Here is a 27,287-nt window from a genome sequence, read left to right on the forward strand (position 1 = left end):
CCAGTCCCCTGATCATCTTTGTTGCCCTCCTCTGAACCCTCTCCAGTTTGTCTGCATCCTTCTTAAAGTGTGGTGCCCAGAACTGGACACAGTACTCCAGATGAGGCCTAACCAGTGCTGAGTAGAGGGGAACTAGTACTTCCCGGGATTTGGAAGCTATGCTTCTATTAATGCAGCCCAAAATAGCATTTGCCTTTTTTGCAGCCACATCACATTGTTGGCTCAAATTCAGCTTGTGATCGACAACAATTCCAAGATCCTTCTCGCTTGTAGTGTGGTTGAGCCACATATCCCCCATCTTGTAACTGTAATAGAAATACAATACATTTCACCACAGTGGGGAAGATGGTAACCAGGTGACCTGTGTACCTGTTCAGTCTGTTGTCCAGGTACTAACATTTGATGGGCAGCTTCAGGCCCCTTGATCTCCCTCCTTATGGCTCTTTAGTTTTAACCTAGACTTGGACTCGACAGCCCTTCAAATAGAATGCAACCCTTGCTGCCCGTTGTGTGCTTCTGATGCTGAAATTCATGGCAACAGCAAAAACACTGCTGGTTTTCCACCAGAAATTAGCAGCAAACTGCTAAGGAAGCCTGAAGTGTCTAAATTTCGACTATTTTCCAATGAGATTTGGCCGTTTTAGTCTTTCATGGTGGTTCATTACCACAGTGGAAGCCTAAAACGGCCCAATCTCACCCGTATGCAAGTGAGATTTGGCCGTTTTAGGCTTCCTTAGCAATTTTTGGTGGCAAACCTGTGACTTTTTCCCCTGGCACCCTGCAGAGTGTGGGGCCCCCCATGTGGCGGTGGATACTTGTGGCGGAGGGGTGGGGAGTAAACACACCCACCCTTGAAACAGAGGATGACCTCAAATAGGGCAAATAGGATGCCCTCTGTGAAGGAGGACACATGGCCACCCTAATGGGCAAACAGATATACATAACTTTGAAATAGGTAAAACATTTTAAAGATAGATCTACAGAGCACTTATTAACATGCAAAAGTCTTCCATTTTAAACACTTTGACATGGGAAGTGCGTGACATTATTGTTGAGACCCTCTCTCTCTCTCTCTCTCTCTCTCTCTCTCAAAGGCATGATTTGACACTTCCCAAAAGATGAGGAAATTGTTCTTGGTTCTATAGGTACTCATGATATCTGTGTCGAGAAAGTTGTGAGAGTTGCTATCTTTGCAAAATTAAAGGAAATGCTGTCAGCAGACACACCACAAGAACAAGTTCCCTCATGCAATTTCAACACATAGCTAAACTCAGTGCACGCTACACCAGGCGTTTACAATGTGTATTTGCTATATGACTGTGAAAATAATTGGGGGATCCATCTCGTTTATCCAAATTATCTACCTTAGGACATTCAGCTTTTGAAGACTACAAGATACACTCCCTGGCCTCAAGTCAAGTGAATGTCCTGTCTTTAATTGATTATGCTGTGGTAGAGGCTTCAACTGTGTCAGTGTCCTCATCCCAATTTGTTATAAATCCATTCGAAGTGGATAAAGCTGAAAGGAACCCTCAGACCTTTTGAGACAAATTCTTTGTATTATCGAGGGAGGTTTACCATCTCTTTCTAGATGGGGATGCAGAGGAAGTGTGAAAGTGAGGAGAATACTGCTAGCTGTCTTTTGACTAGAACATAATCTCAGCTACCATGATTAGAAAACAAGCAACAAAGATGCAGAAAACACACATATACCCAGACACTGGGCTTTTCTACAAGAGGCATTTATTGTACACTTGCCATTCCCTACTCATAGTTGTTTATGGGTTTTTTAGATGTCATGACCCTCCAGTTTTGCTTCTGTGTCTAAAAACTTCAGCAAGTTATTTTTTAAAGCAGGGAGAAATGTGGCATTTCATTGTGAAAGCAAAAGAAAGTGTGATTTCCTTGTGTATTTGCACTATTCCACTATACCATGGTGCCACCTAGAAGTTATGTAACAGAAAAGCAGGAAAGGAAATGCTCCTTGTATAGTGCTTGGATCTCAGTTCTATGACAAAGCCAAAAGCAGACATAGCAGATTAAGAGCTAATTAACAGCCCCGTGTAGAAAAGTTGTCTGTGTAACTGATCTTAAACCGGGCATTCTTGAACGAAGGAGCTTCAAAGGGAGAGTGCCCACCCCACAACCATGTGTGTATATCCCTGCAGCTCAGGATGACATTTCATGCATCTAATGAAGTGGAATGCAATCCACAAAAGCGTATGCCAGCCTTCCAGATGTGTTGAACTACAGCTCACACCATCCCCTAGTGAGCATGGTCATTCCAGCTAGGAGATGATGGGAGTTGTAGTCCAACACATCTGGAGGGCACCAGGCTGGGGAAGGCTGGCTGATGCCATAATAAATATGTTAGTCTTAAAGGTGCCACAAGTCCCAGCTACCCTTCTGAAAATTGATATCTACACACTAACAGGTAAACCTCACTGCAAGATGAAATAAAATTAATCAAGAGTAGAGATACTAGGATTCTTGTCCTAAGCAGTGTGATGTTTCAGGGACAGACAGACCTTGCATGTGCTTAGATTCCTTTGGAAGGGGAGATCACTGGAGGCTTATGGCATTTTTGCAATATTTGTGTTTGTTTACAGATATTGAGCATAGATGGAGTCAGACAGCATAGCACTCCTAAAGACAACAAATCTACTGCCCCACATCAGGTCTCCAGACAGGCAGCCTAGCACCTACAGACCATGCCTTCCAGAAGTCAAATCTAGCTCTCTCCCCTCTGTCTGAATGCACTGGAGCTACCAGATTGGGGGGAGGGGGGGAGTCTGAGCAGTCCTTAAAAAAATAAAAATTTTTTAGCACTAAGCACTTATTAATTTAAGTATGATTGCCCATGAAAACCCATGAAATGTAAAAAACAAAGAGGCGAACAGCTAGCTAAACATCACTAAATGTGGCTTATCAGTCCCAGAGATTTCACTGTCCAGAATGACTAAGCATGAGCAGCAAGCAGGGAGTCTTAAACTGGAGTGTTGGAAGAGGCTCAGAGGGGGTGAGTTTGTGGCTTTTTGACTGAGCTTGCTTGGTATTTTTGGAACTGTTTGGGTTCTGGTTGTTCCTCGTTCGGTTGTTTCCATTTCTTTTTCCTCGCTGCTGCCATGTGCTCTGGTACATGGTTCTTGCTGGCAGGGGCTTTTACTGCTTAAGGCAAGTTATTGAGCTAGTTGGGAGCAGAGCCAGCAGCTAAACAGCTCTGTAGGTAACACTTCTAGTCTCAGGTAGTTTGCGATGCAGAGCGAGTCAACAGGACAGGAAATGGGGAGGGAGGGAAGAGTCCAAGAAGTAGGGCAGGCTTGTGAGGGAGCCCAGCTCTGCAAACACAAGGGAGATCAGCTGACAAAGGGTCACAGTCTCCATGACAAAGCATCAGGGAAATAAGTTAACCAGACAGGCAAGCTTAGAAACAGGGTGGGTCGGCTGGAGCAGTCAACACTTCTCCCCCTACTAATAGTAAAGAACTTAGGTTTCCAGGTAAACAAACACCATAAAGGAACAGCTATAAAGGTAGAGAGGCAGAAGGGGTGTGTGGGCTATTCAGCGTATTGCAGTTTTGACTGTGTATGTGCTCGTAATGAGCCCCTGGCTCTCAGGGTACAGGTTTGTACCCTTGAGTCCAGGATAGCTGACCTGAAGAAGCTGAGAGAGGCAGAGATGTTGGAGGATGTGATAGTGTAAGGAGGAGTTCAGATTTGTTAGGCACTGGGGAATGTTTTGGGATAAGCTGGGCCTGTACAAAAGGACTCTATTTGAACCAGAATGAAATCACACTGTTGATACTTAACATCAAAAAAGTGGCAGAACAACTTTTAAACTGAACCCTGGGAGAAAGCCAACAGGAGCTGGGGAGCTTCTGGCTCAGGTAGCATCATCCATAGGGGATGAGGGTGAAAAGACTTTTGATCGCTCAAATGGGGACATGGTGGACCTAGGCCACGAGCATAGTAAAATATGATAGCAATGGAGGCTGAAGGGGGAAATGCACACACCATAGCCATTAGACGGAGGATACCACATACAGGTGTTTCTATGTTAATGCTAGAAACCTCCGAGTCAAGATGGGAGAGTTGGATAACAGCAAGCTGGTGGAATGGTTACAGTGGAATACAGTCATTTCTAGACACAAATTCTATAGAAGGGGCATACTGGGGGCAGCGTTGCTCTGTATGTCAAAGAAGGAATAGTTCCAACAAACTAGAAATCCCCAAAGGGGAGGACTCCCCCACAGAATTGCTGTGGGGCGCAATAACAGGTCCAAAAATATCCCCCTGCCCAAAATGCCCAGGGTGATCTTGAGATGGAGGATGAAATCAGGAAGACATCCAAAGGAGAAAGTGCAGTAGTAATGGGTGACTTCAATTACCCTCACACAGAGTGGATAACTGCGTGTTCTGGTCACAACAAAAAGGTACAATGTCTGGATATCCTAAATGACAGTTGGTCATGGAGCTATGGCCTTGGACTTAATCCTAAGTGGTGCCCAGGATGTAGTGAGAAATATGGGAGTTTTTGAACCCACTGGAAACAGTGACCACAGTGCTATCAAATTTAATTTATATGTAAATTAATTTACAAAACCTGACGGCATGACCACGGATTCTCCTTGAGGGTGTGGCTATTGGGGCTGTCATGATGAGCTCTTGCACTTCAGAATTTGCTGCTACACGACTGGTAGAAGTATATGGGTTGCAAGTAGTTTGTTTGGTACTAATAATTTATTCTGGGTCTTTGGATGGGAATGAACAACTGTGCTCTGTCATTATAGGGCACGTGGTTCAGGAAACAACTTAAACTGGAATAGTCTTATCCAGAATTTGTCATGCAGTCAATGTAAGAAAAAATATTTCTTCCACATTCCTCTGCCGTTATTTGAATACCACTGCAACTGTTGAAGTGGAGAGAAATCTACTTCTTGTTTTAAAGAGACAGCCAGCTTGAATTGCCATTTGCTAGGATTCCTGATACATTTAAGCACTCACCTGTGCATAGCCACCCGCTACCTTGGCTAAGGCAAGAAAATTCAAGTTGGTGTTCAGTCTCCCAAATTGCTCCTACAATATGAGATGTGTGCCTCATTTGACCCCTTTCACAACCGTTTCCTATTGTGTTTTGGCCGATATGTTTTATCTGTGCACCCAAGGCTTGGCAAGAATGAAAACAGACACGTGTCTGGAGCATCGAGATCATTCTGTATAGTGAAAAGCAATCTAATTACCTTGAGCACATGACAGACCATATGCTGAAACCACATTTCATGTGATCTGTAAGAATAAAAGCAAAGAAGGCTTCATAGGGATGTAGCTAGCCTGCTGACAGGAAAGCCTTGAGTATACTGAGCAGTAAAAGCACACACACTGTTCATTATGGCATCTCTCTAGCAACCCTTTTAAAGAAGTTCTTAGCAGTACAAACTGGTCAACCCTGTAGAGTAATAAATAACCTCATACAGTTGCTGCTGCCTGATCAATCCCTATGAGGATTCATCAGTGTGAGTAAGTGGAATGTCAGTTTGTGTACATAGAATATGACATGTTTACATCTACTGCAGGGGTAACATGGAAAAGTGAGTGCTGGAGATTGGCAGGCAATTTTGCAAGGGTTTTTTTTTTGTGGGTGGTGGTGGTGGGGAGACAGGTCCAGCATCTGAGATCGGCATTACTGGGCACCTGGAGAACTCATTTATTTTGGAGGGTGTTTCCAATATATTGATTCCTTGCACTGAATATCTACAAGCTGCAGTAGAGCAATTATGCTGATCCATCTGCTGGTCCTACTGGCCCAAATGGCACAACAAAGAGTAAGCAAAGTCAGTTTAGTGTACATCCCCAAGAAAGGAGTACTGAGAGGCTGAAAAGCGAATTTCCACCTAACTCCTTATTTCTTTTGAAGTGGTGTCATGTTGTTTCATTCATGACCCCCCCCTTCCTTCAGATCCCTCTTCTAAATCCTCCTTTTTGATGAGGACTTTGGATTAATCCCTTCCTCCTATTTCCCAAATGTAACCAAGTGTTTGCTCACATCCCTTCCTTCCTACATGTCTCTCCTCCCCTCCCTCATTTGTCTTCTTTAAATTGTGAACTCAGTGGAAGGAGGAACTTAATCTGCTTTTTTGTGCATGACGCTCTAAAGCATATTATACACTGACAGAGCTGCAAAAATAAAATAAAAATACATGCATAATAAGTCCTTCTAATACTAATCCAAATCTTCCAGTGCTCATACTTATGTCGCCAAAATTGCACCACCCATGCGTGAGAGAGAGAGAGAGAGAGAGAGAGAGAGAGAGAGATCAACACGTTGGGAAAACCACTAAACCATTCAGGTATGACCTAAATCATATCCCTTATGAATATACAGTGGAGGTGAGGAATAGATTTCAAGGATTAGACCTGATAGACAGAGTGCCTGAGGAACTATGGACGGAGGTCCGTAACATTGTTCAGGAGGCAGCAACTACATCCATCCCAAAGAAAAAGAAATGCAAGAAAGCCAAGTGGCTGTCTGATGAGGATTTACAAGGAGCTGAGGAAAGAAGGGAAGCGAAAAGCAAGGGACGAAGGGGAAGATATATCCAACTGAATGCAGAGTTCCAGAGAATAGCAAGGAGAGACAAGAAGGCCTTCTTAAATGAACAATGCAAAGAAACTGAGGAAAACAACAGAATGGGAAAGACTAGAGATCTCTTCAAGAAAATCGGAAATCTCAAGGGAACGTTTTGTGCAAAGACGGGCATGATAAAGGACAAAGAAGGCAGGGACCTAACAGAAGCAGATGAGATTAAGAAGAGGTGGAAACAATACACAGAAGAACTATACAGGAAAGATCTGAATGTCCCTGATAGCCATGATAGCAGTCACTGAACTTGAGCCTAGAGAGTGAAGTCAAGTGGGCCTTCGGAAGCATTACTAACAACAAAGCTAGCGGAGTTGACAGTATTCCAGCTGAGCTATTTAAAATCCTAAAAGATGGTGCTGTTAAAGTGCTGCATTCAATATGCCAACAAATTTGGAACACTCAACAGTGGCCACAAGACTGGAAAAGGTCAGTTTACATTCCAATTCCAAAGAAGGGCAACGCCAAAGAGTGTTCAAACTACCGTACCATTGCGCAAATTTCACATACCAGCAAGGTTATGCTCAAAATCCTACAAGCTAGGCTTCAGCAGTATGTGAACCGAGAACTACTGGAAGTACAAGCTGGGTTCCGAAGAGGCAGAGGAACTAGAGATCAAATCGCCAACATTCGCTGGATCATGGAGAAAGCAAGAGAATTCCAGAAAAACGTCTATTTCTGCTTTATTGACTACGCTAAAGCCTTTGATTGTGTGGATCACAACAAACTGTGGCAAATTCTGAAAGAGATGGGAGTACCAGACCACTTTACCTGTCTCCTGAGAAACCTGTATGAGGGTCAAGAAGTAACAGTAAGAACCAGACATGGAACAACCGAGTGGTTCAAAATTGGGAAAGGAGTACGACAAGGTTGTATATTGTCGCCCTGCTTAATTAACTTATATGCAGAGTACATCATGAGAAACGCCGGGTTGGATGAATCACAGGTCGGAATTAAGATTGCCGGGAGTATTATCAACAACCTCAGATACGCAGACGATACCACCCTAATGGCAGAAAGCGAAGAGGATGTAAAGAGCCTCTTGTTGAGGGTGAAAGAGGAGAGTGCAAAAGCTGGTCTGAAACTCAACATTAAAAAAAACTAAGATCATGGCATCTGGCCCCATCGCTTCCTGGCATATGGAAGGGGAAGAAATGGAAGCAGTGACAGATTTTATTTTCTTGGGCTCCAAGATCACCGCAGACGGTGACTGTAGCCATGAAATTAAAAGATGCTTGTTCCTTGGGAGGAAAGCTATGGCAAATCTAGACAGCACAGTAAGAAGCAGAGACATCACCTTGCCGACAAAGGTCCGTATAATCAGAGCTATGGTTTTCCCAGTAGTAACGTATGGCTGTGAGAGCTGGACTATAAGGAAGGCTGAGCGCCGAAGAATTGATGCTTTCCAACTGTGGTGCTGGAGAAGACTCTTACGAGTCCCCTGGACTGCAAGGAGGTCAAATCAGTCCATCCTAAAGGAAATCAACCCTGACTTCTCATTGGGAGGACAGATACTGAAGCTCAAATATTTTAGCCACCAAATGCAAAGAGAAAAGTCACTGGAAAAGACCCTGATGCTGGGAAAGACTGAAGGCAAAAGGAGAAGGGGACGGCAGAGGATGAGATAGCTAGATAGCATCACCGATGCAATGAATATGAACTTGAGCACACTCCGGGAGAGAGCGGAGGACAGAAAAGCCTGGCGTGCTATGGTCCATGGGGTCATGAAGAGTCGGACACGACTTAACGACTGAACAACAACAACAACAAAGCTTGTGGCTAGTAGATGATAAAAACATCTTTAGAAAAAACCTAAGGGAGTACAGACCCAAGCAGTCCCATTAAGAACTCAATGACAAGGAATGTTGAGAGACTAAGGGGGGGGGGGAAATCTGACAACTGGGTGGGAGGGTGAATGGAATGAAGTGGCCAAACAGGAAGGAGAGAACAAACAGATATTTTTAAAAGGTTAAAAAGAATCATCTCATTGTCCAGATAGATCACTTGCTGGTTCACACTATTTTTTACATATTCTTTGGATGGAACTGAGAGTTGTCCATAGAAATCAAAGGAGAAATCCAAGATTTTAATGTAGCTGGGAGTGGGGGACAAATGTGTCCCCCTGCCCCCTCAAATCCAAATGAAAGGGGGAACCCCAAAACAGGCCAGTGAGAGCTGAGCATGCTCATTGGGAATGGAGCACTGACTGTCTTTTGAAGAGGGGGAATGGATTGGAGTGACTGGAACCCTGAACAGAAGCGCTCCGCAGTGCAACAATTTTGTTGCAGGGCCCCACTTATAATACATAAAATGTTACATCATAGGATCAGCAGTGATATCTGATCATGTTTTCAAATTGTGACATTATATAGTCAAGGAAGTGTTTTATCATATATTTGTTCCTCCTCTAGGTTACCTTCTGCACATGAAAGGACAACTTTGAAGGGAAGAGAGATAAATTTTTTATTTTAAACATCTATTTTTTATTTCATATGCAGTGCAATAATTTCTCAGTCATTTTAGTGAGCCCACAGGTTCATAGAGCTTATCCAGCTTTCTTCATAGAGTTTACTCTAATGCCCCTCCCCCCAATTTTTGGTTGTGCCAATCCAGTTTTAAGTCTCGCATAATTTGGCATATCTACCTGCAGTAGAATGTGGATGGGGTGGAACATCTGAATATGCCTTCCAACTGAAAACAATGCAATGCAGAGAGGTTTTGCATTTAGATGCACATGATTTACATCCACAGTTCCTGATCCAGCCACTGCCATAGTGGGAAAGGTCAATGCACAGATATCCTTATTTGGATAGTTCATGTGTTTAATTTTTAGGAAAGGATGTGGTAGTAATGAGAGGGGAATCTCAAAACCCACTGCAGGATTTACTTTGTAAAAAGCTTCAAAATCACTGCAGGAAGTAGTTAAAATTTTACAAGGCTTTGAGCCAATAACTGCAACGTAACCACTCTCCTCCGTCTAGTGTCTAACCTCTTTCAGACTGTAGGCTGAATTCAGTTTCGGAGAAGCTATAGGGGCTACATGCCACTAGCGGGCAGGACCCAAGGCAAAATGGCCTGGGGCCAAAATACCAGCATACTTTACCTTAAAGCCCTTATTAGCTTAAAGCCAGTAGTTAAGCCTTAGCAGAGGCATTTCAATCATTTAGAATGGGGAAGAAACTGTGCAAAAGCTGGGAAACCACCAAACAGCAGGTGGTAGGGGTGGGGGAAAGTGGGAACCACCTGGTGATGTAGGGAAGAGAACCATCTGGGGAATCCTGAGAACCAGACTGCAACGGGGGGGGGGGAGATTTGGCCCCTGGGCCGAAAGTTCAGCACCCCTGCTGTATGGGTATTCTATAGTTCTAAAGTTCAGCACCCCTGCTGTATGGGTATTCTATAGTTCTAAACTTCAGCACCCCTGCTCTATGGGTATTCTCTAGTTCTAAAGTTCAGCACCCCTGCTCTGTGGGTATTCTATAGTTCTAAAGTTCAGCACCCCTGCTCTGTGGGTATTCTATAGTTCTAAAGTTCAGCACCCCTGCTCTGTGGATATTCTCTAGTTCTAAAGTTCAGCACCCCTGCTCTGTGGGTATTCTCTAGTTCCAAAGTTCAGCACCCCTGCTCTGTGGGCATTCTCTAGTTCCAAAGTTCAGCACCCCTGCTCTGTGGGCATTCTCTAGTTCCAAAGTTCAGCACCCCTGCTCTGTGGGCATTCTCTAGTTCCAAAGTTCAGCACCCCTGCTCTGTGGGCATTCTCTAGTTCCAAAGTTCAGCACCCCTGCTCTGTGGGCATTCTCTAGTTCCAAAGTTCAGCACCCCTGCTCTGTGGGCATTCTCTAGTTCCAAAGTTCAGCACCCCTGCTCTGTGGGCATTCTCTAGTTCCAAAGTTCAGCACCCCTGCTCTGTGGGCATTCTCTAGTTCCAAAGTTCAGCACCCCTGCTCTGTGGGCATTCTCTAGTTCCAAAGTTCAGCACCCCTGCTCTGTGGGCATTCTCTAGTTCCAAAGTTCAGCACCCCTGCTCTGTGGGCATTCTCTAGTTCCAAAGTTCAGCACCCCTGCTCTGTGGGCATTCTCTAGTTCCAAAGTTCAGCACCCCTGCTCTGTGGGCATTCTCTAGTTCCAAAGTTCAGCACCCCTGCTCTGTGGGCATTCTCTAGTTCCAAAGTTCAGCACCCCTGCTCTGTGGGCATTCTCTAGTTCCAAAGTTCAGCACCCCTGCTCTGTGGGCATTCTCTAGTTCCAAAGTTCAGCACCCCTGCTCTGTGGGCATTCTCTAGTTCCAAAGTTCAGCACCCCTGCTCTGTGGGCATTCTCTAGTTCTAAAGTTCAGCACCCCTGCTCTGTGGGCATTCTCTAGTTCTAAAGTTCAGCACCCCTGCTCTGCTCTATGGGCATTCTCTAGTTCTAAAGTTCAGCACCCCTGCTCTGCTCTATGGGCATTCTCTAGTTCTAAAGTTCAGCACCCCTGCTCTGCTCTATGGGCATTCTCTAGTTCTAAAGTTCAGCACCCCTGCTCTATGGGCATTCTATCTATAGTTCTAAAGTTCAGCACCCCTGCTCTATGGGCATTCTATCTATAGTTCTAAAGTTCAGCACCCCTGCTCTATGGGCATTCTATCTATAGTTCTAAAGTTCAGCACCCCTGCTCTATGGGCATTCTATCTATAGTTCTAAAGTTCAGCACCCCTGCTCTATGGGCATTCTATCTATAGTTCCAAAGTTCAGCACCCCTGCTCTATGGGCATTCTATCTATAGTTCTAAAGTTCAGCACCCCTGCTCTATGGGCATTCTATCTATAGTTCTAAAGTTCAGCACCCCTGCTCTATGGGCATTCTATCTATAGTTCCAAAGTTCAGCACCCCTGCTCTATGGGCATTCTCTAGTTCTAAAGTTCAGCACCCCTGCTCTGCTCTATGGGCATTCTCTAGTTCTAAAGTTCAGCACCCCTGCTCTGTGGGTATTCTCTAGTTCTAAAGTTCAGCACCCCTGCTCTGTGGGTATTCTCTAGTTCTAAAGTTCAGCACCCCTGCTCTATGGGCATTCTATCTATAGTTCCAAAGTTCAGCACCCCTGCTCTATGGGCATTCTATCTATAGTTCTAAAGTTCAGCACCCCTGCTCTATGGGCATTCTATCTATAGTTCTAAAGTTCAGCACCCCTGCTCTATGGGCATTCTATCTATAGTTCCAAAGTTCAGCACCCCTGCTCTATGGGCATTCTATCTATAGTTCTAAAGTTCAGCACCCCTGCTCTATGGGCATTCTATCTATAGTTCTAAAGTTCAGCACCCCTGCTCTATGGGCATTCTATCTATAGTTCCAAAGTTCAGCACCCCTGCTCTATGGGCATTCTACTATTGGAGGCGGGGGGAGAAGGGTACTTTATCAGAATCAGGCTCTTTTTTTTTCATAAGCTATTTCTCCATAAATACTGTCCTTTAATATTGTTTTGTATGTAATTGGCCTTTAATTAGTCTGAGGTAACACACTTCCCATCTGCAATGCAGGAACTCCTAAGATGCTTTTTTAAAAAAGGAGAGGGACAGCAATCACGAAATACCTTTGCAACATGGCTTTTTCTCCCCCGTGGCAACAGTTTACTCCGCTCAGCACTAGGAAACACAGTCTTCTGCTACTAACACATTATGATCTTGCACATGGTTAGACATGGCACATCCCTTTAGAGCACATTTATAGCTTTTTAGATAAAAAACTAAGATCATGGCATCTGGCCCCATCACTTCCTGGCATACAGAAGGGGAAGAAATGGAAGCAGTGACAGATTTTATTTTCTTGGGCTCCAAGATCACCGCAGATGGTGACTGTAGCCCTGAAATTAAAAGATGCTTGCTCCTTGGGAGGAAAGCTATGGCAAAGCTAGACAGCAGAGTAAGAAGCAGAGACATCACCTTGCCGACAAAGGTCCGTATAATCAAAGCTATGGTTTTCCCAGTAGCAACGTATGGCTGTGAGAGCTGGACTATAAGGAAGGCTGAGCGCCGAAGAACTGATGCCTTCGAACTGTGGTGCTGGAGAAGACTCTTATGAGTCCCCTGGACTGCAAGGAGGTCAAATCAGTCCATCCTAAAGGAAATCAACCCTGAGTGCTCATTGGAAGGACAGATCCTGAAGCTGAAGCTCAAATATTTTGGCCACCTAATGTGAAGAGAAAACTCACTGGAAAAGACCCTGATGCTGGGAAAGACTGAAGGCGGAAGGGGATGGCAGAGGATTAGATGGCTAGATAGCATCACCAATGCAATTAATATGGACTTGAGCACACTCCAGGAGAGAGCGCAGGACAGGAAGGCCTGGCGTGCTATGGTCCATGGGGTCACGAAGAGTCGGACATGACTGAACAACAACAAAGATAAAATAACGGGCTGTTCCTTGGCAACTCCATGTAACTTTAAACAAACTGTGCTTTTTGTCTGCATGCATGTTTACTGGAAAGCTTTGGAAATCCCCCAAGACTGATACTGTAATTAATCTCCTCTTTATCCTTTACAGATATACTTAGCTGTTGTTTTCCCTTCAACTGAAAGTACAGGGCAATTTATAAACTATGGCCATTAATTTAGATATCAATACCCTCTTTCAATGCTGATATTCAAGACATTACAATGAATGCTTTACTATGAGCAGATGAGTCTAACTGCTCAATTCCTTTCAGTCATAAAGTAATTGTCAATAAAAGCAATTAGGTTTGCCTTACAGAGTGCATTCTCCCTTGTATTCCCAGAGTGTGCAATCTCTCTCTCTAGTGCTCTATAACTTTTCAAAATACCTTTGAAACAGTAGGTGTATCAGCCATGTCTTTTTACAGCCCAGTAGCACGATCTATAAGACTTCCATCTCCCTGGTTAGGTATCCTACCTAACAGTCTGCCAGGATGGAGTGTCTTTACCAGGTGCTGGGAACACAAAATAGGATAGGAATCTTGTTGGTGTATCATCTGACCCACTGGCCAGCAGATTCCATACCCAAGCTAAGGGAGGTGGTCACTGGACTGGTGTAGAAGACCTCAAGATTAATGGTGGTTGATGGACTTTAATGTTCATGCTGAGCCTGCCCTCTCTGGGCTAGCTCAGGATTTCTTGGCTTCCTTGATAACCCTGTCTCATATTATATCGGCCCACACATGTGACAAGGCATAGTCTGGATCTAGTTTTCTGTAACAGACATGAGGAAGGTGATCTGTGTTTAAATGAGCCAGTGATTACTCTGTTGGATCAAGTCTGACTTTTAGGCTGCCTGTAACCTCCGCAAGGGTGGAGGTGTGGTTTGGATGGTTTGCCTTTTGAGACTGATAAATCTGGAAGGGTTTAGACTTTTCTGGGAGATTTTCCTGCAGTTTTAGCCAGTCCTTGGCCGCTTCTGCCCCTTTGCCTTTGGTTTACAGCAGGGGTCCAAAACGTTTTTGGGCAGGGGGGCCAAACAGCCCCCAGGCCACATGATATCAGCAGTCCTACCCTCTCCACATTTTTCCTGTGTCTGTGCTGGGAGAGGCACAGAGTTTCAGGCCCCTTTCAGCACGAAGAAAGGGACACAGGCAATGCTGAGACACCACACACTGCATGGAAGGACATAAGAGTTGGAGAGAGCCAGGGCTCCTCCCAGTGCTGGCCAAGTCCCCTGCCACCAGCAGTCCCAATGTTAACTCTGTCAGAGATAACATGGGGGATTCCTCTGGGGAAACCACAGGAGGCTCCACCGACTGGCTGCAGAACCTCCTCTGCATCCCCGGCACACAGGGTGCCTCAGGATTTGATCTTGTCCCCCAAGCTTTTTAACATTTATATGAAACTGCTGAGAGATGTCTTCCAGAACGGCTCTGGACAAGCACATTGGGGCTGCATGCCAGCGGGGGGTGAGGGCACACCCACTGTGTCTGTGCCCACCTCTGTCATGCGGTCCCTGATGTGCTTGTGCAGCGTCAATTTGGCCCTCAGGCCAAGAAAGATTCCCCACCCCTGCTGTACAGTCTGCAGGACATCAAGTTTTTGCAAGGAATCTCATTCCTGAAACCTTTCCTTGTTGCTACCATCACCTAAGGCCAAGCCAGATGTTATAGCAAGACAACCTGCATTGGTTGTGCCCATTTCTTATAAATGCAGCATAGGCAGGCAGCTTGTGCTGAACAATGATTTACCCCTCCCTAAACTACTTCTACCAGAAACGACCCCTGCTGGGAGAAAACTGCCAGGAAGAAGACTGTTTGAAGGGCAGAGGAGAAACAGTTGGTAGAAGGGTTAAGAATGCGCAAACTGCCCACCCATGCTCTATTTTAAGTGGCTTCTAATCTGTTTTGTTACATACATGTGTTGTGCCACCATAAGATTTAATTTTGCCCCAATTCATCAGGAGAAAAATGTTAATCTTAGCTTTAGTTGATTAGTTTAAGATTAGCATATCTGTTATTTAGGGAAGGCATAAACTATTTTTGATCCATCAAGCTGAATGCATCCCACAGAAGCTTGGTAAACCAGCTGTTCTTGATGTGAGTAACACAGATGGGGGTTGTCAAGCCTCTGGCAGGCCACAGTTAGGGATATCACTCTTTTAGCAAGATCTCAGTCAAACATAGGAGTTTTAGTTGATTAAAGCTGCATTCATTTGCAAGTGAATAAAAATAGTTCTGGGGGGCAGCCACTCTTTAGATGCATGCATGTGCCACAGCAGGGATGCCTCTTCTAAGGGATGTGCCACAGCAGGGATGCCTGTGAAAAGAGGAATGCCTCTTCTAAGAAGGCATCCACCACCCACAGATTTGTAAGTACTTAAATTAAAATGGACCGATTTAAAGGGTGTCCCTGATTAACCAACTAATCATTGCCAGCCTGGCCACAATACATGTCTGCTCAGTTGCATTTTGACTTCATGGGTCACAAGTTATGCATATACATCTCTTTTGCTACTTACCACACTTTTCAATTCTAATTTTTCCCAGTACAAAGGCATTTTGAATCTCTTACTTTCCATTCTAACCAAACCCTCGCAAATGTCACAATAACTATTCACACTCTAGTCCCAAGCTGTCTCTCCACTAGCGACTGGATAGATCTCGGAAAAATTTCATTCACTCTCAAGTACAATCAACTGTAGCTGCAGACCAAGTCTCCCTCAAAGTACTGTCAGCATTTAGATGTTCAGGACAGCGACGTCCCTGATAAATTTCAAACTATTCTAACATTTGACCTACATTGAGGAAATATCAATGACACACACATCCTATAATTTCAAAGGAAGTGATGATAGTAATTACATGAAATCAGACATAGACATGAGGACACACAACCTTTTATCAGCTCTTGTTCTTTTATCAAGCAATTGAAAGCACTGTATTTGTTATTGCACAGGGTCGCATAGAAAAGGACCATGATGCCTTTCAAATTAACCTGTTGGGTGATTATTCACTTAAAATTTCATCTTCTACATATTATTAATGTGTAGGCCAGAATGAAAAAAGACTTGCCTTTTCTCCCTATTATAAGGATGATTCATCCAATGACACAGTTCATACAATCAAAGAACCATGTTTGTTAACCATGGGTTGTTCGTAAGTACACAGAAGTGAGCAAGCTGGCTTCTGCCCGCTCACCCACTTCCTCTTTCCTAACAACCCAGGAATGCCCCTGTGCAAACCCAGCACTTTGGGTTGTTTAGGGTTAAACCAAAGTTTGAAACCAAGGTTTGTTGTTGGTTTAAAACTCTGGATTGTTTAACCCTAAACAACCCAGGGTGCTGGGTTTGCACATCACAACAACAGCCCAAGAATGGGGAATTCCTGGATTGTTTACAAAAGGGAAGTGGGCGAGCAGCAGTGCGGTCGCTCTAGTGCAGCCATGGTTAACTATGGGTTACTTAACTCATAGGTAGCAGTTATGTGCAAACCATGTCATTGTTTTTTCCTCCTATATGGGGGCATTATAGACCCCTCTACAAATACACAGTATATACAGTATATATAAACAGGGCAGTGACAGATGTGGCTGGCAACTTCCACAAACTTGGCAGTTCTTTCAAACAAGCAGCAGTCAGTGGCTGTGTTCGGATGGTTTAGTATTATGAGAATGAGCTTAGCTTCCTCCTGGGCCTGTGCACTCCTCCCTCCTGCGGCATAATGAGATTGGAAAGCCTTCACTTCTCTTTTGAGTTTAACCGCAGTTTAGTGCATCGTCTGAACCCTAAACCATGGCTAATCTTACCTATGGTTAATGAAAACAAGCCAGCTTCATAAACTATTATTTGAAGTTGGCTTGTTTTCTCTAACCATAGTTAAGATCAAATTTGTCTAGGTTTGGACAACATGGCAAGCTGTAGTTAATCAAACACAGAAGTGAAAGCTTTCAAATGCCTCCTGACAGCAGTACCTCAGAGAGAGGTGAGGAGACTAAGGTCATTCTTGTAACACTAAATTATGGTTTAGCGTTACATCTGACCCAGCCAGATGTGTTGCAACTGTCAGTGCTCAGACAAATAGTACATTTAACCCCACATCCTCTCTTGCCAATAGCCAGACAGGGGCCGGAGAGTCATAAGCAGGGTATGACAGTAACATTAATTCCCTGTAAATCTTAGTAGCTTATAGTTGGAGACACATTGTCTCAAACTGCCAAAGCTATATTTTGACTATTAGTAACTGACCTGTTTATCTAAACCAGCCTTTCCCCAATAAGCGTCCAGATTTGTTGGGCTGCAACTGCCATCATTCCCAGGAAAAATGGAAGTTGCAGTCCAACAAATCTAGAGGCCAACAACTTGGGGAAAGCTGGTCTACATGCTGAATTTTTACTGCAGCAGCCCAAAACTATAGCAAGATGTGCCTATTAAAACCACCGTACTACAGCTAGAAAAGGCAAGGCTGAGGACTACAACAGGACTACAAGGCTGTTGAGGCCCCACAGACCAAGGGACTATAGCAATAGCAGAGGAGGAGGATATTGTATGTCTCAAATTCTGATCTAGAGAACAGCTGATGGAAAGGCATGATCTTTGGGCAATTAGGATACAGCTTAGATTATTAGCAAAAAATTACATTGTCATAAGGCATGGAAGCCAAAGAACATTACATTTCCATAAGGTATGGAAGCCACAGAACTGAGTTTTGCTACATTTTAAGTTTATTGCAAAGCTACCTTTTGCTATGCAATACTTGCAACTTAAACGTGCATTCTGGAGCCAACAAGTCAAATAGATTACTCATTATGAGAAATGAATGAAACTTTTCTGAAACCATGCTAGTGAGCCATAGTACTTTCTGAAAGATTAAATTGGAGTGTATCTGATGTTATCATACTGTGGGAGGGAGGGAGTAATAAAACATCCTAAGAATATATTACATACTTAAAAGTTCCACAGGTGGTGGCTTTAAAGGAATTTTTCCTAACGTGAATTTTTTTGCTTCGAACTGCTTCAGTTCTTCTGCAGACAGCTCAGTCTTTGGTGTAAATATCTTTTCTGAAGTAACGCTTGGTGGGGTTACTGGAGATACCAACGCAGCATTACCTCCAAAGGCACTTGATGGCTGTCCAAACTGTGCATTCCCTGAATTCAAATGAGGGGTATCAACTGCTGTTCCAAACACTGAAGCAGATGTGGTGTCTGAAGAACATGCAGGAATAGATTTTCCAAACCCTGAAAATCCAGAAGCTCCAAATCCACTTGAGGTTGCAGTAGTTTTAAATGAAAAGGAAGCTGCCAATGAAGCTGGTTGTTTCCCAAAACCAACTGACTGGGAAGCAGTAGAAGATGTGGAACCTTGAACACCAACAAGGCTCCCAAATGCCGGTGCATTTTCAAATGAAGGTGTAGTTCCAGATGAGACACCGGCAAGTTCAGAAGGCGATTTAAAAGAGAAGGTTTGAGCACTGCTCGGTTTAGCCACAGGAAAGGCTGCAATTGAAGCACACAGGAAAGGAATAGTATGTTTGCAATATTAAGATCAAAGTAACATCAGTAATCATAGAGGCAGGGTATGAGAACTAAGCACACATACAATCTCCCAGCCAAAACAAATCCTTACTTGATGCTCCAAAAGCTGATGCCTGCTGTCTTCCAAACCCAAAGGCAGGTGGTGGTTGACTAGCAACATCCTTAAATTCAGATATCTGTTAAAAAGAAACAAACAAAGGGTTCTATGTCACACAGAAAAAACAGATTCTACTGGTTTGGATTCAGCAGTTTCCCAAAATAAACACATAACCAGATGCAAACAAATATTTGATCTAAAATAATCCTGTGCGCTAATCCTACATAATTATGATTTTATTTTGAAGGAAGCAACAACTCGGCAAAGACAGCACACAACAACTCCACTAGGGACATGAGCACTGGACGGCGGGGGAGGGGTTCCTGCCAAAAATCTCCTCAGCTATAGAAGCTTCCTGAATCAAGGCTCTGCGCAGGTGCAGAACCCATCTGTGCAATGCATAGAGACCACAAAGAAGGCAGACTGGTTGCTACCTGTCACTGTAGTTCTCTGAGTAACCCTCTGTGCATTCACACGACCCATCCACCATCCCCTGTTTGGTGTCATACTCGAGTTTGATGTGGGTACCAAAGGTATTCTTGCATAATTTTTCTCTCAGTTATAATGCCGCAGTGTCAGTCTCAAGGAACTGAGGGAATACGCAGGAACCCGCTAGGGACGTGGGCACTGGATGGCAGGGGAGGGGCTCCTGTAAAAGATCTCCTCAGCTATAGAAGCTTCCCGAATCTGCTTCAGATCTTGGAAAGCGGAAGTCCATTCTAGAGGCCTCTTGCTCCTCACGCCTTTGGTTTCCAACCTGACCAACCTCCTGCCCAACATCGCGGGGAGGCCTGTGCTTGGCATCACTGCTCTGATTTCTCCTTTTGCCAGAGAGCTCATGCCAGATCTCTACATTAAAAACCAAACAAGCATATATCTGGTGTTGACACCATTTGTTCAGATCAGTGGCGGCAGCAGCAGGGCACCTGGTGGGCTGGGGAAAGGACTCTGAAGAACATCTGCCCTCCATTAACCCCTTCTCTGTCATCACCACCACCTTTCAGGGAAGCAGAACCAGGAGTCATACGACACCATCAATAGTACCTGCTCTTCCAGAACTCTTATCATTGACCTATAAATCTGATTTTATTGTTGTAACCACTATGAAAAGCATTATGACTGAAATGTTCAAATATAGTAGACTAAACTTTAAAAAAATACAATACAGAACATTTGAAATGTTCCAGTTATTCTCACCAGTGCGGTTTTTGTAGATGCATTTATATTCTTCAACTCAAGTAATCTACTTCTCCATTGGGTTACTAGTTGCTGGACTGAATTGATCTGAAAAGAGTTGGGGAAGGGATTAGGCCCTGCCAATCAAGCAAAACAGGAATAAAATTTCTGAGGAACTCTGATGTAAATGTATCACATTCAGAAACAGAAGAACTTCATTACCACTCAACTTCAAATATATCCTTCTGAAAATCATTACTCCAAGCCATAGTCATTTACACTAAACAATACAGAGAGACTTACATAATTTTGTGTGTCATTGTTTGCTTTGCAGTTATAATATTCAAGACGTAACTCTTCTGGTAAAAAGTCCAGAAAACCTGCAGGAAGAGGGACAATCAAATTCCAGAAAAAGAAAGAATATTGCTCCTATCCCCAACTATGACATCATAGTCAATGCATTCCCCTACAGGTCACAGATTTATTGCTGAGAGTTATTCAGTCAATCAGTGGCCAGTTGAATTCATTCTGCAAACTAGGAAAGCATTTGATTGGCCTTATTTCAAAAGTATGTGTTATTTCAAAACATGGTATGCAATTTGTTTGCAGATCTGTGCTGTTCACTTTCGGAGCTCCAAGCCAGCTTGCCAATTCATCATTTGTGCAGTCGGGGCCAAACTACATGTTATTTTGACAAACCCACCATCTCACTTCCAAGGTAACAGTGAATGCATAGTGGGGGAACTTATAGTATAAGAGTGTTTAACACAGTAATTCTTACTTGAGGCCATGTGGCCTTCCAGGAGGTGATCTACACACACCTTGGAAAACATTCAGAACTTTGAGGGGTATTCAGAATTTTAGCCTGCCCCTTCTTCCCTCTTGCAATGGCTTCTGACAACCATCAGGTGGAAAGCTGTTGTATAATACTCACCCCACCCTGAGGATAAAATCAGATTTCGCCCCCAGGCCTTTAAAAGAAGTGACACCTAACAAAGAGGAGTCAAAGAGCAGTGTTCCTTTCTGCTTGGGGGGAAAAAAGCACCACCAACAAAAAATACTTCTCCCTCCATTTACACTGAGACAAAATATGTGTGATGAGCTTCCAAAAAGAAAACAGAGGGGCACTGCAACAGCAACAAAGACAAGGGAGAAACAGGGTCTTCAAAAAGTGCCAATCAGGCTCAAATAAACGTAGCATTAAGGAGTTGTCTTATCGGGCACAAGGCTCTCATTGAATGTGTGCCTGAGACCTGGATATTGCATGCATGTAGCATAAATATATCTATATAGCAGAATAAAGTTCCCTTTTCCTAATTTTTTTACCTGTAGCGTGGGGGTCATTCAAGGATAATATTGCATACTTGGTCAGCAGCAGTGGATGAAAACTTAGCAACCACTGGTTTAACCATTTCTGAGTCCTTCAATTCTCCCCTGCCACTGCCTCTCAATGCTGTTTTCCCCCCAGTTGGGCTCCTTTTTCAGAGACTGCCTGGGGGATGGGGAAGAGAGACAGATTAAACACTGTCCAGAACACAGAGGAGAGTTAGGCAGCAGGGAAAGGATTAAGCACCCTTCTGGCAGATTTTAATCCTTCTCCACTGCAATTGGCATAGGCATACACCACTAGCTGCCTCCCCCCCCCCCCCCAAGAACTGGCATGGGAGCCCTTCATTTCTCACATGTTGTCTATAATTGGTACCCCGTATAGTTGTAAGGATAGCATACAGCACATAGATTCATAGAATCATAGGGTTGGAAGGGGCCTACAAGACCATCAAGTCCAACCCCCTGCTCAAGGCAGGAAGCCCGATTCCCAGGCTGTCTCCCATCCAAGTAGTAACCAGGGCTGATCCTGCTTAGCTTACGAGATCAGACGAGATCGAGCACGTACGGATAACTCATTACAAGTAAGCCAAATCACTGAGAAGTGCTTATTAAGCTGTGCAAAGCATGTAAATGATAAAGAAGTTAGATCCTGGTCTCATACGTAGATACATCTAGATTTAGTTACATGCAGAGATATATAGGAATGAGTGCTACAGTCAAGGCCAGAAATATTGGAACAAGGATAACTGTTTTGGCAGTTGGCCTCTGTACACCACCACATTGAAGTTGAGAGGAAACACACCCAGATGGGAGCGAAGTCAGGACTTTCAGCTGTAATTCAAGGGGTTTGACAAAAGGGGGGCAGTAACCATTCAGGAAGTACAGCCAGTGGCATACACACACACCCATCGTTGGTGGCTCATAAGTAATGGAACGAATGGCTGACAAGCAGCTGCATGGCCAGGTGTGGCCTGTTTCCTGGGTACCCCATGACCAATCAAGCAGACAAAAGGCCTGGAGGTGGTTCTGAGTGTTACATTTCCATGTGGTAGCTATTCACTGGAACTCCCAACATGAGGTCCAAAGAGGTGTCCATGCGAGTGAAGGAGGCCATCATAAGGCTGAGGAAACAAAATAAACCCATCAGAGAGATAGCAAAAACAGTGGGAGTGGCCAACACAACAGTTTGGAACATCCTGAAAAAGAAGGAATTAATTGGCAAGTTCAGCAACAGCAAAAGGCCTGGAAGACCATGGAAGACAACTAAAGAGGATGACTGCAGAATTCTGCTCATGGTGAAGAGGAACCCTTTCACAACATCTAGGCAGGTCAAGAATGCTCTTGAGGAGGTAGGCATGTCATTGTCAACATCTACAGTCAAGAGACGGCTTTATGAATGTAAATACAGAGGCTTCACAACAAGGTGCAAACCACTGGTAATGCTCAAGAACAGACAGGCCAGATTAGCCTTTGCCAGCAAACACCTAAAAACGCCTCCTCTGTTCTGGAATAAGGTTCTTTGGACTGATGAAACCAAGATTAACTTGTACCAGAATGATGGGAAGAGAAAAGTATGGAGAAGGAAAGGAACAGCTCATGATCCAAATCATACCACATCATCTGTCAAACATGGTGGAGGCAGTGTATGGCTGCCAATGGAACCGGGTCACTGGTGTTTATTGATGACCTGACTGCTGATAAAAGCAGCAGGATGAATTCTGAAGTGTATAGGGCCATACATTCTGCTCAGATTCAGCCGAATGCTGCCAAACTGATAGGACGCTGCTTCATATTGCAGATGGATAATGACCTAAAACATAGAGCAAAAGCTACCCAAGAGTTTCTCCAGGCAAAGTGGGATGTTCTTCAATGGCCAAGTCAGTCACCTGATCGAAACCCAATAGAGCATGCTTTTCACTTCCTGAAGACAAGACTGAAGGCAGAAAGACCCACAAACAAGCAGCAGCTGAAGGCAGCTGCAGTCAAGGCCTGGCAAAGCATCTCAAGGGAGGAAGCTCAGCATTTGGTCATGCCCATGGGTTCCAGACTTCAGGCAGTCATTGACTGCAAAGGATTTTCATCCAGGTATTAAAGACGATCCTTAAGTTTGAAATGATGTTGGTTTGTTCCATTACATATGAGCCACCAACGATGGGGGTATGTGTATGCCACTGGCTGTCCTTCCTGAATGGTTAGTGCCCCACTTTTGTCAAACCCTTGAATTACAGCTGAAAGTCCTGACTTCGCTCCCATCTGGGTGTGTTTCCTTTCAACTTCAATGTGGTGGTGTACAGAGGCCAACTGCCAAAACAGTTATCCTTGTTCCAATATTTCTGGCCCTGACTGTATATTTAAAAAAGAAAAAGAGACCTTACATATATTAGTATAAGAAAATTTCTCATCCTTTGAGGTCCAGTATCACTACTCAAGTGAGAGATCAACCTAGGCAATTTGGGAAAATAAAGACAGTACCAACACTAGGGAAGACTCTACCTGAAATATTAGGCTTTTCTTTCATTGGTGAATAGGTAGAAAACATCCACTGTCCTGAAGATTCCCAGATCTCCATGTCTTTCATTATTATTTCACTAGACAAATGATATCAGAAGGTAATAAGCCAAACTAAACTGGAGACGTGAAGCAAAAAACTACTTAAAGCTAGATTCAAGATTTATTTATTCTTTTTAATACAGAGGCAAGCCAAAGGTCTACTCAAAGCATTAAGGAGGAACAATACATTTTATAAGAGGCTTACAATAGTACTCTTTCTGTTTTTAAGATACAATGGGCTGGAACCAGACTAACCGAGCAATCCTAAAATTAACCAAAGGCAGGCAAAGTGGTTGTTGGACATAGTGCAGGCGCCGCTTCGCTGACAGGAGCACCACCAACAGGACAGCACTTTTGCCCAAGAGGCTTCCCCAGGACATCCGCAGAAAGCTTGGCAGGTGTAGATGTACCAACAGAATTCTGTACACAATTATAATGCTTAACATCCTTTGACTTCAATAGGATATAAGCAAGCTGCGTACAAGGTTGCAGCAAAAGGGGTTACCAATATTTTTTTTAAAATGGGGCAATCAAATTCAATTCATTTAATGTGTATAAAGATTAAAGAGATAGAAGACCACAACTTACAGAAGTTTATCTTCCTCATCTTTAATGCCGTCATTACTGACATTTTCATTGGAGTCTAATACACCAAACCTGTTCTGAGAAAAAACCAAGGATCCGGGATCTCTGTTGTCGCGCCAATTAGAAGATTTAGAAAAGCTGGATGTATGGATGATGTTACTGTATCTCTGATTATGTCCACTCCATGTTCCTCTTCTACCAGAGCCTTCAATTGAATGACAACATGTGTTCATTATGAGTACATTTATCATCTATGAAGCAAAATAAAGTTAACCTCTTTAGTTAAAAAAAAAGGAAATGAATGGTGGAAACAAACGTGTAAAAGGCCAAATGCCATGACATAAATCCAGAACTAAACAAGTACAAATACATATGGAATACAATTGTTCTGGCATGGAATGCATCCTTCGTTGTGATGAAGTCCCACTGCAAATTACTATGGCTTATCTCCAATACATGTGCATAGGACCATGCTGCAACTTCATTTTACATAAAATTAGAAAATATTCTGAAGGAATTAGTTATATAATATATTGCTCTGAAAACTGCTTCATTTTTCACCTAGAAAGAGGGGGGGGGGATGTCTAGTGCTCGGTGGTAGAGCATCTCTAGCATCTCCAATGAAGAATCAGGTAATAGGCAATGGGATCAGGTAGAAGGGCATGCCAAAGAAAGAGTGGAAGAAGAACCACAGTAAAGCACACACTAAGCATGCGCAGGGTCTCACTTAGAGATCCCTGTCATCCCCAGTTAAACTGATCATGTAGCAGGTGAAGAGAAAGACCTCTGCCTGAGACCCTGCAGTTGCCAGGTAAAGTGGACAATACTGGGGCATATGGACAAATAAGCTGACTTAGTTTAAGGCAGTGTCCTGTGTTCCTCAGCTTTACTGTTTACCAGCACCACCCTCCTGACTCTTTGGTCTGCAAGGCTGCAATCCTATACACTCTTACCTGGGAGTAAGCCCCACTGAACTCAATAGAGCCTGAATAGATATGCATAGGATTGTGCTATAAATGGGAAAACATACATCTATACAATCTCAAGACAATAATTAATTTCTTTTATGCCAGAAGTGCATTTCTGCAAAATTCATTTTCCCTTAACCCGCCCCCCCGCAAAAAAAAAACATACACCTCAAGACACTGGTGACTCTTTCACCAGTATATGAAGCCATCACCAATTTTTGTTCAGCATTTGTAGTTTTCTGCATCAGGCATTAGCATAAGCAGAGCATACTATTTGTTGTTCAGTCGTGTCCGACTGTTTGTGACCCCATGGACCATAGCACGCCAGGCCTTCCTGTCCTGCGCTCTCTCCCGGAGTGTGCTCAAGTTCATATTCATTGCAGAGCATACTATATTATAATGCTAATTATTTCAACATGTTCTTGTAAGCTGCCTATAAACAGTAAGTATAAATACCTAAAGATTCATTTATATTTTTAAAAATGGGTTAGATTCAAACTTAGTCATGCTTAGATCAGGTCCACTACAATCAATGGGGCTTAAGTTCGTTATGATTAGCTTAAGACAGCCTCATTGGTTTCAGTGGGTCTACTCCAAGTATGACTAAGTCAGGATCCAACTTACTGTTGATCCTGACTAAAGGAGGGTGGTGGTGAAATATAAGCAGGCAGTGGTTCAAGTAAGGCTGGACCTCAATCCAGGTCTCTGCAGCCCAGCCCAGCCCCCCCAAATGGCAGGTGATAGGGCAGGGGCAAAAAAGCATGATTCTGCAGAAAGCCTCCTTTCTTATTCTTATGAACACTTTACAGGCAGGATGCATCCAGGTGGGCTACAGATGCTGAGTTAGAGTGCAATCCTATGCATGTTTAGACAGAAAAAACTCCTACAACTCCCAGCATGCTGCAGGAAGCCAAAAAACTCCTACAACTCCCAGCATGCTGCAGGAAGCCATGGGTCATGCTAGGAGTTGTAGGGCTTTTTCTGTCTAAATATGCATAGGATTGTGCCCCAAACAGTTATCCTCTGCCCCAACATATCGGGATTATAAAAGCTGCTGTAAAGCATATAACCTCAGATAGAGGTTGGAGAAACGTTAGTTGCATACTTCACAACTAACGTAAGATACATGGCCGTGTAAAGGCTATTAAGACCAGGGTCTAAAATTGCCCAGCTGCAAACTGAAAACAACCTTGAGATCGAGGCTTGTCTGAATGCGTCTTAAGAGACCAACCCGCAGGGTTAACTCAACTGGGAAGGAGGCAGCGACTACTTCCCTTATTAGTGGATGGGGAGGAAGGACTGGGGAGCAGAGAGGGGCCGTTAAGGGCTAACGGAACACAGGAGGTGCAGCTAGGGCCGGACCTTGAGGCCAAAGTTCAGAGCCCCCAGTCTCTCCCCGCCCCCCCAAATCCAGAAAGCAGCACGTATCGAGGGCAGGAGACGCAAACCCCCATTTTATTCCCGTAGCCATGCTGGTGCTATGACTAAAATGAGTTTAAAATGCCCCTGCCCTGATGTTTTAAAGGCTTGGCAAACTTTTTTGTCGCTGCTGTGGTCCTAACATTTCAGGAAGACGAGAAACGCGAGTTATGTGCTTCCCAACTGAAATAATACAGATGGATATCTAAAAGCCTCCCCCGCACCCCACCCCGATAAGATCATTAGGGCCAGGGGCGAATACGACCTAGTTGCACCGTGGAGAAAACCAAGAGAGCCCCCCCCCCCCCACCTGAATTCTGAGAAAAGGTCTGGTTGGATCTTCCAGAGCGCGGGTGCTCGTTCCAGCATCGTTCACCAAAGCGACAGTTGCCTTGTAAGAAGTAGGAGCAGATCCCACCAGCATTACGAGCCATTGCGGCGCCCCCTCACCCCCGTTCCCAAGAGTTCCTTGGCTACGCTCGCACTAACGCATCGCCGTCACCGTCGTTTCAACTCAACAGAAAGCTACGGGATACGCACAAGGAGAGGCGCGACGAGGCCTTCGCGCACTAGCTTTAAGGCACATG

General features: G+C 44.1%; 1 protein-coding gene across 4 annotated transcripts; it reads right to left on the reverse strand.

The window, feature by feature from the left end:
• Window positions 1-131: 131 nt before the first annotated feature.
• NUP42 (nucleoporin 42) lies at window positions 132-27,271 on the reverse strand. Of its 4 annotated transcripts, XR_014792349.1 has the most exons (9): window positions 27,011-27,271; window positions 24,317-24,518; window positions 23,672-23,766; window positions 20,153-20,229; window positions 19,871-19,957; window positions 18,668-18,752; window positions 17,989-18,537; window positions 11,503-13,555; window positions 7,820-11,155 (listed from the first exon to the last, which is right to left on the reverse strand). XR_014792349.1 is itself a non-coding variant. In XM_084858583.1 (8 exons), the coding sequence occupies exons 1-8, from the start codon at window positions 27,132-27,134 to the stop codon at window positions 229-231; spliced, it is 1,296 nt and encodes a 431-aa protein (XP_084714709.1). In that variant the 5' UTR covers window positions 27,135-27,271; the 3' UTR covers window positions 132-228. The 4 variants fall into 4 exon arrangements, 3 of the variants coding, with proteins under 3 accessions (XP_084714709.1, XP_084714710.1, XP_084714711.1); XM_084858583.1 differs by lacking the exons at window positions 7,820-11,155; window positions 11,503-13,555 and adding an exon at window positions 132-305; XM_084858584.1 differs by having other exon boundaries at window positions 7,820-13,555.
• Window positions 27,272-27,287: the final 16 nt, after the last annotated feature.

The sequence above is a fragment of the Heloderma suspectum genome, chromosome 5 (assembly GCF_057233095.1).
Source record: "Heloderma suspectum isolate Gila_16-S chromosome 5, 16-S_ref, whole genome shotgun sequence".
NCBI lineage: Eukaryota > Metazoa > Chordata > Lepidosauria > Squamata > Helodermatidae > Heloderma > Heloderma suspectum.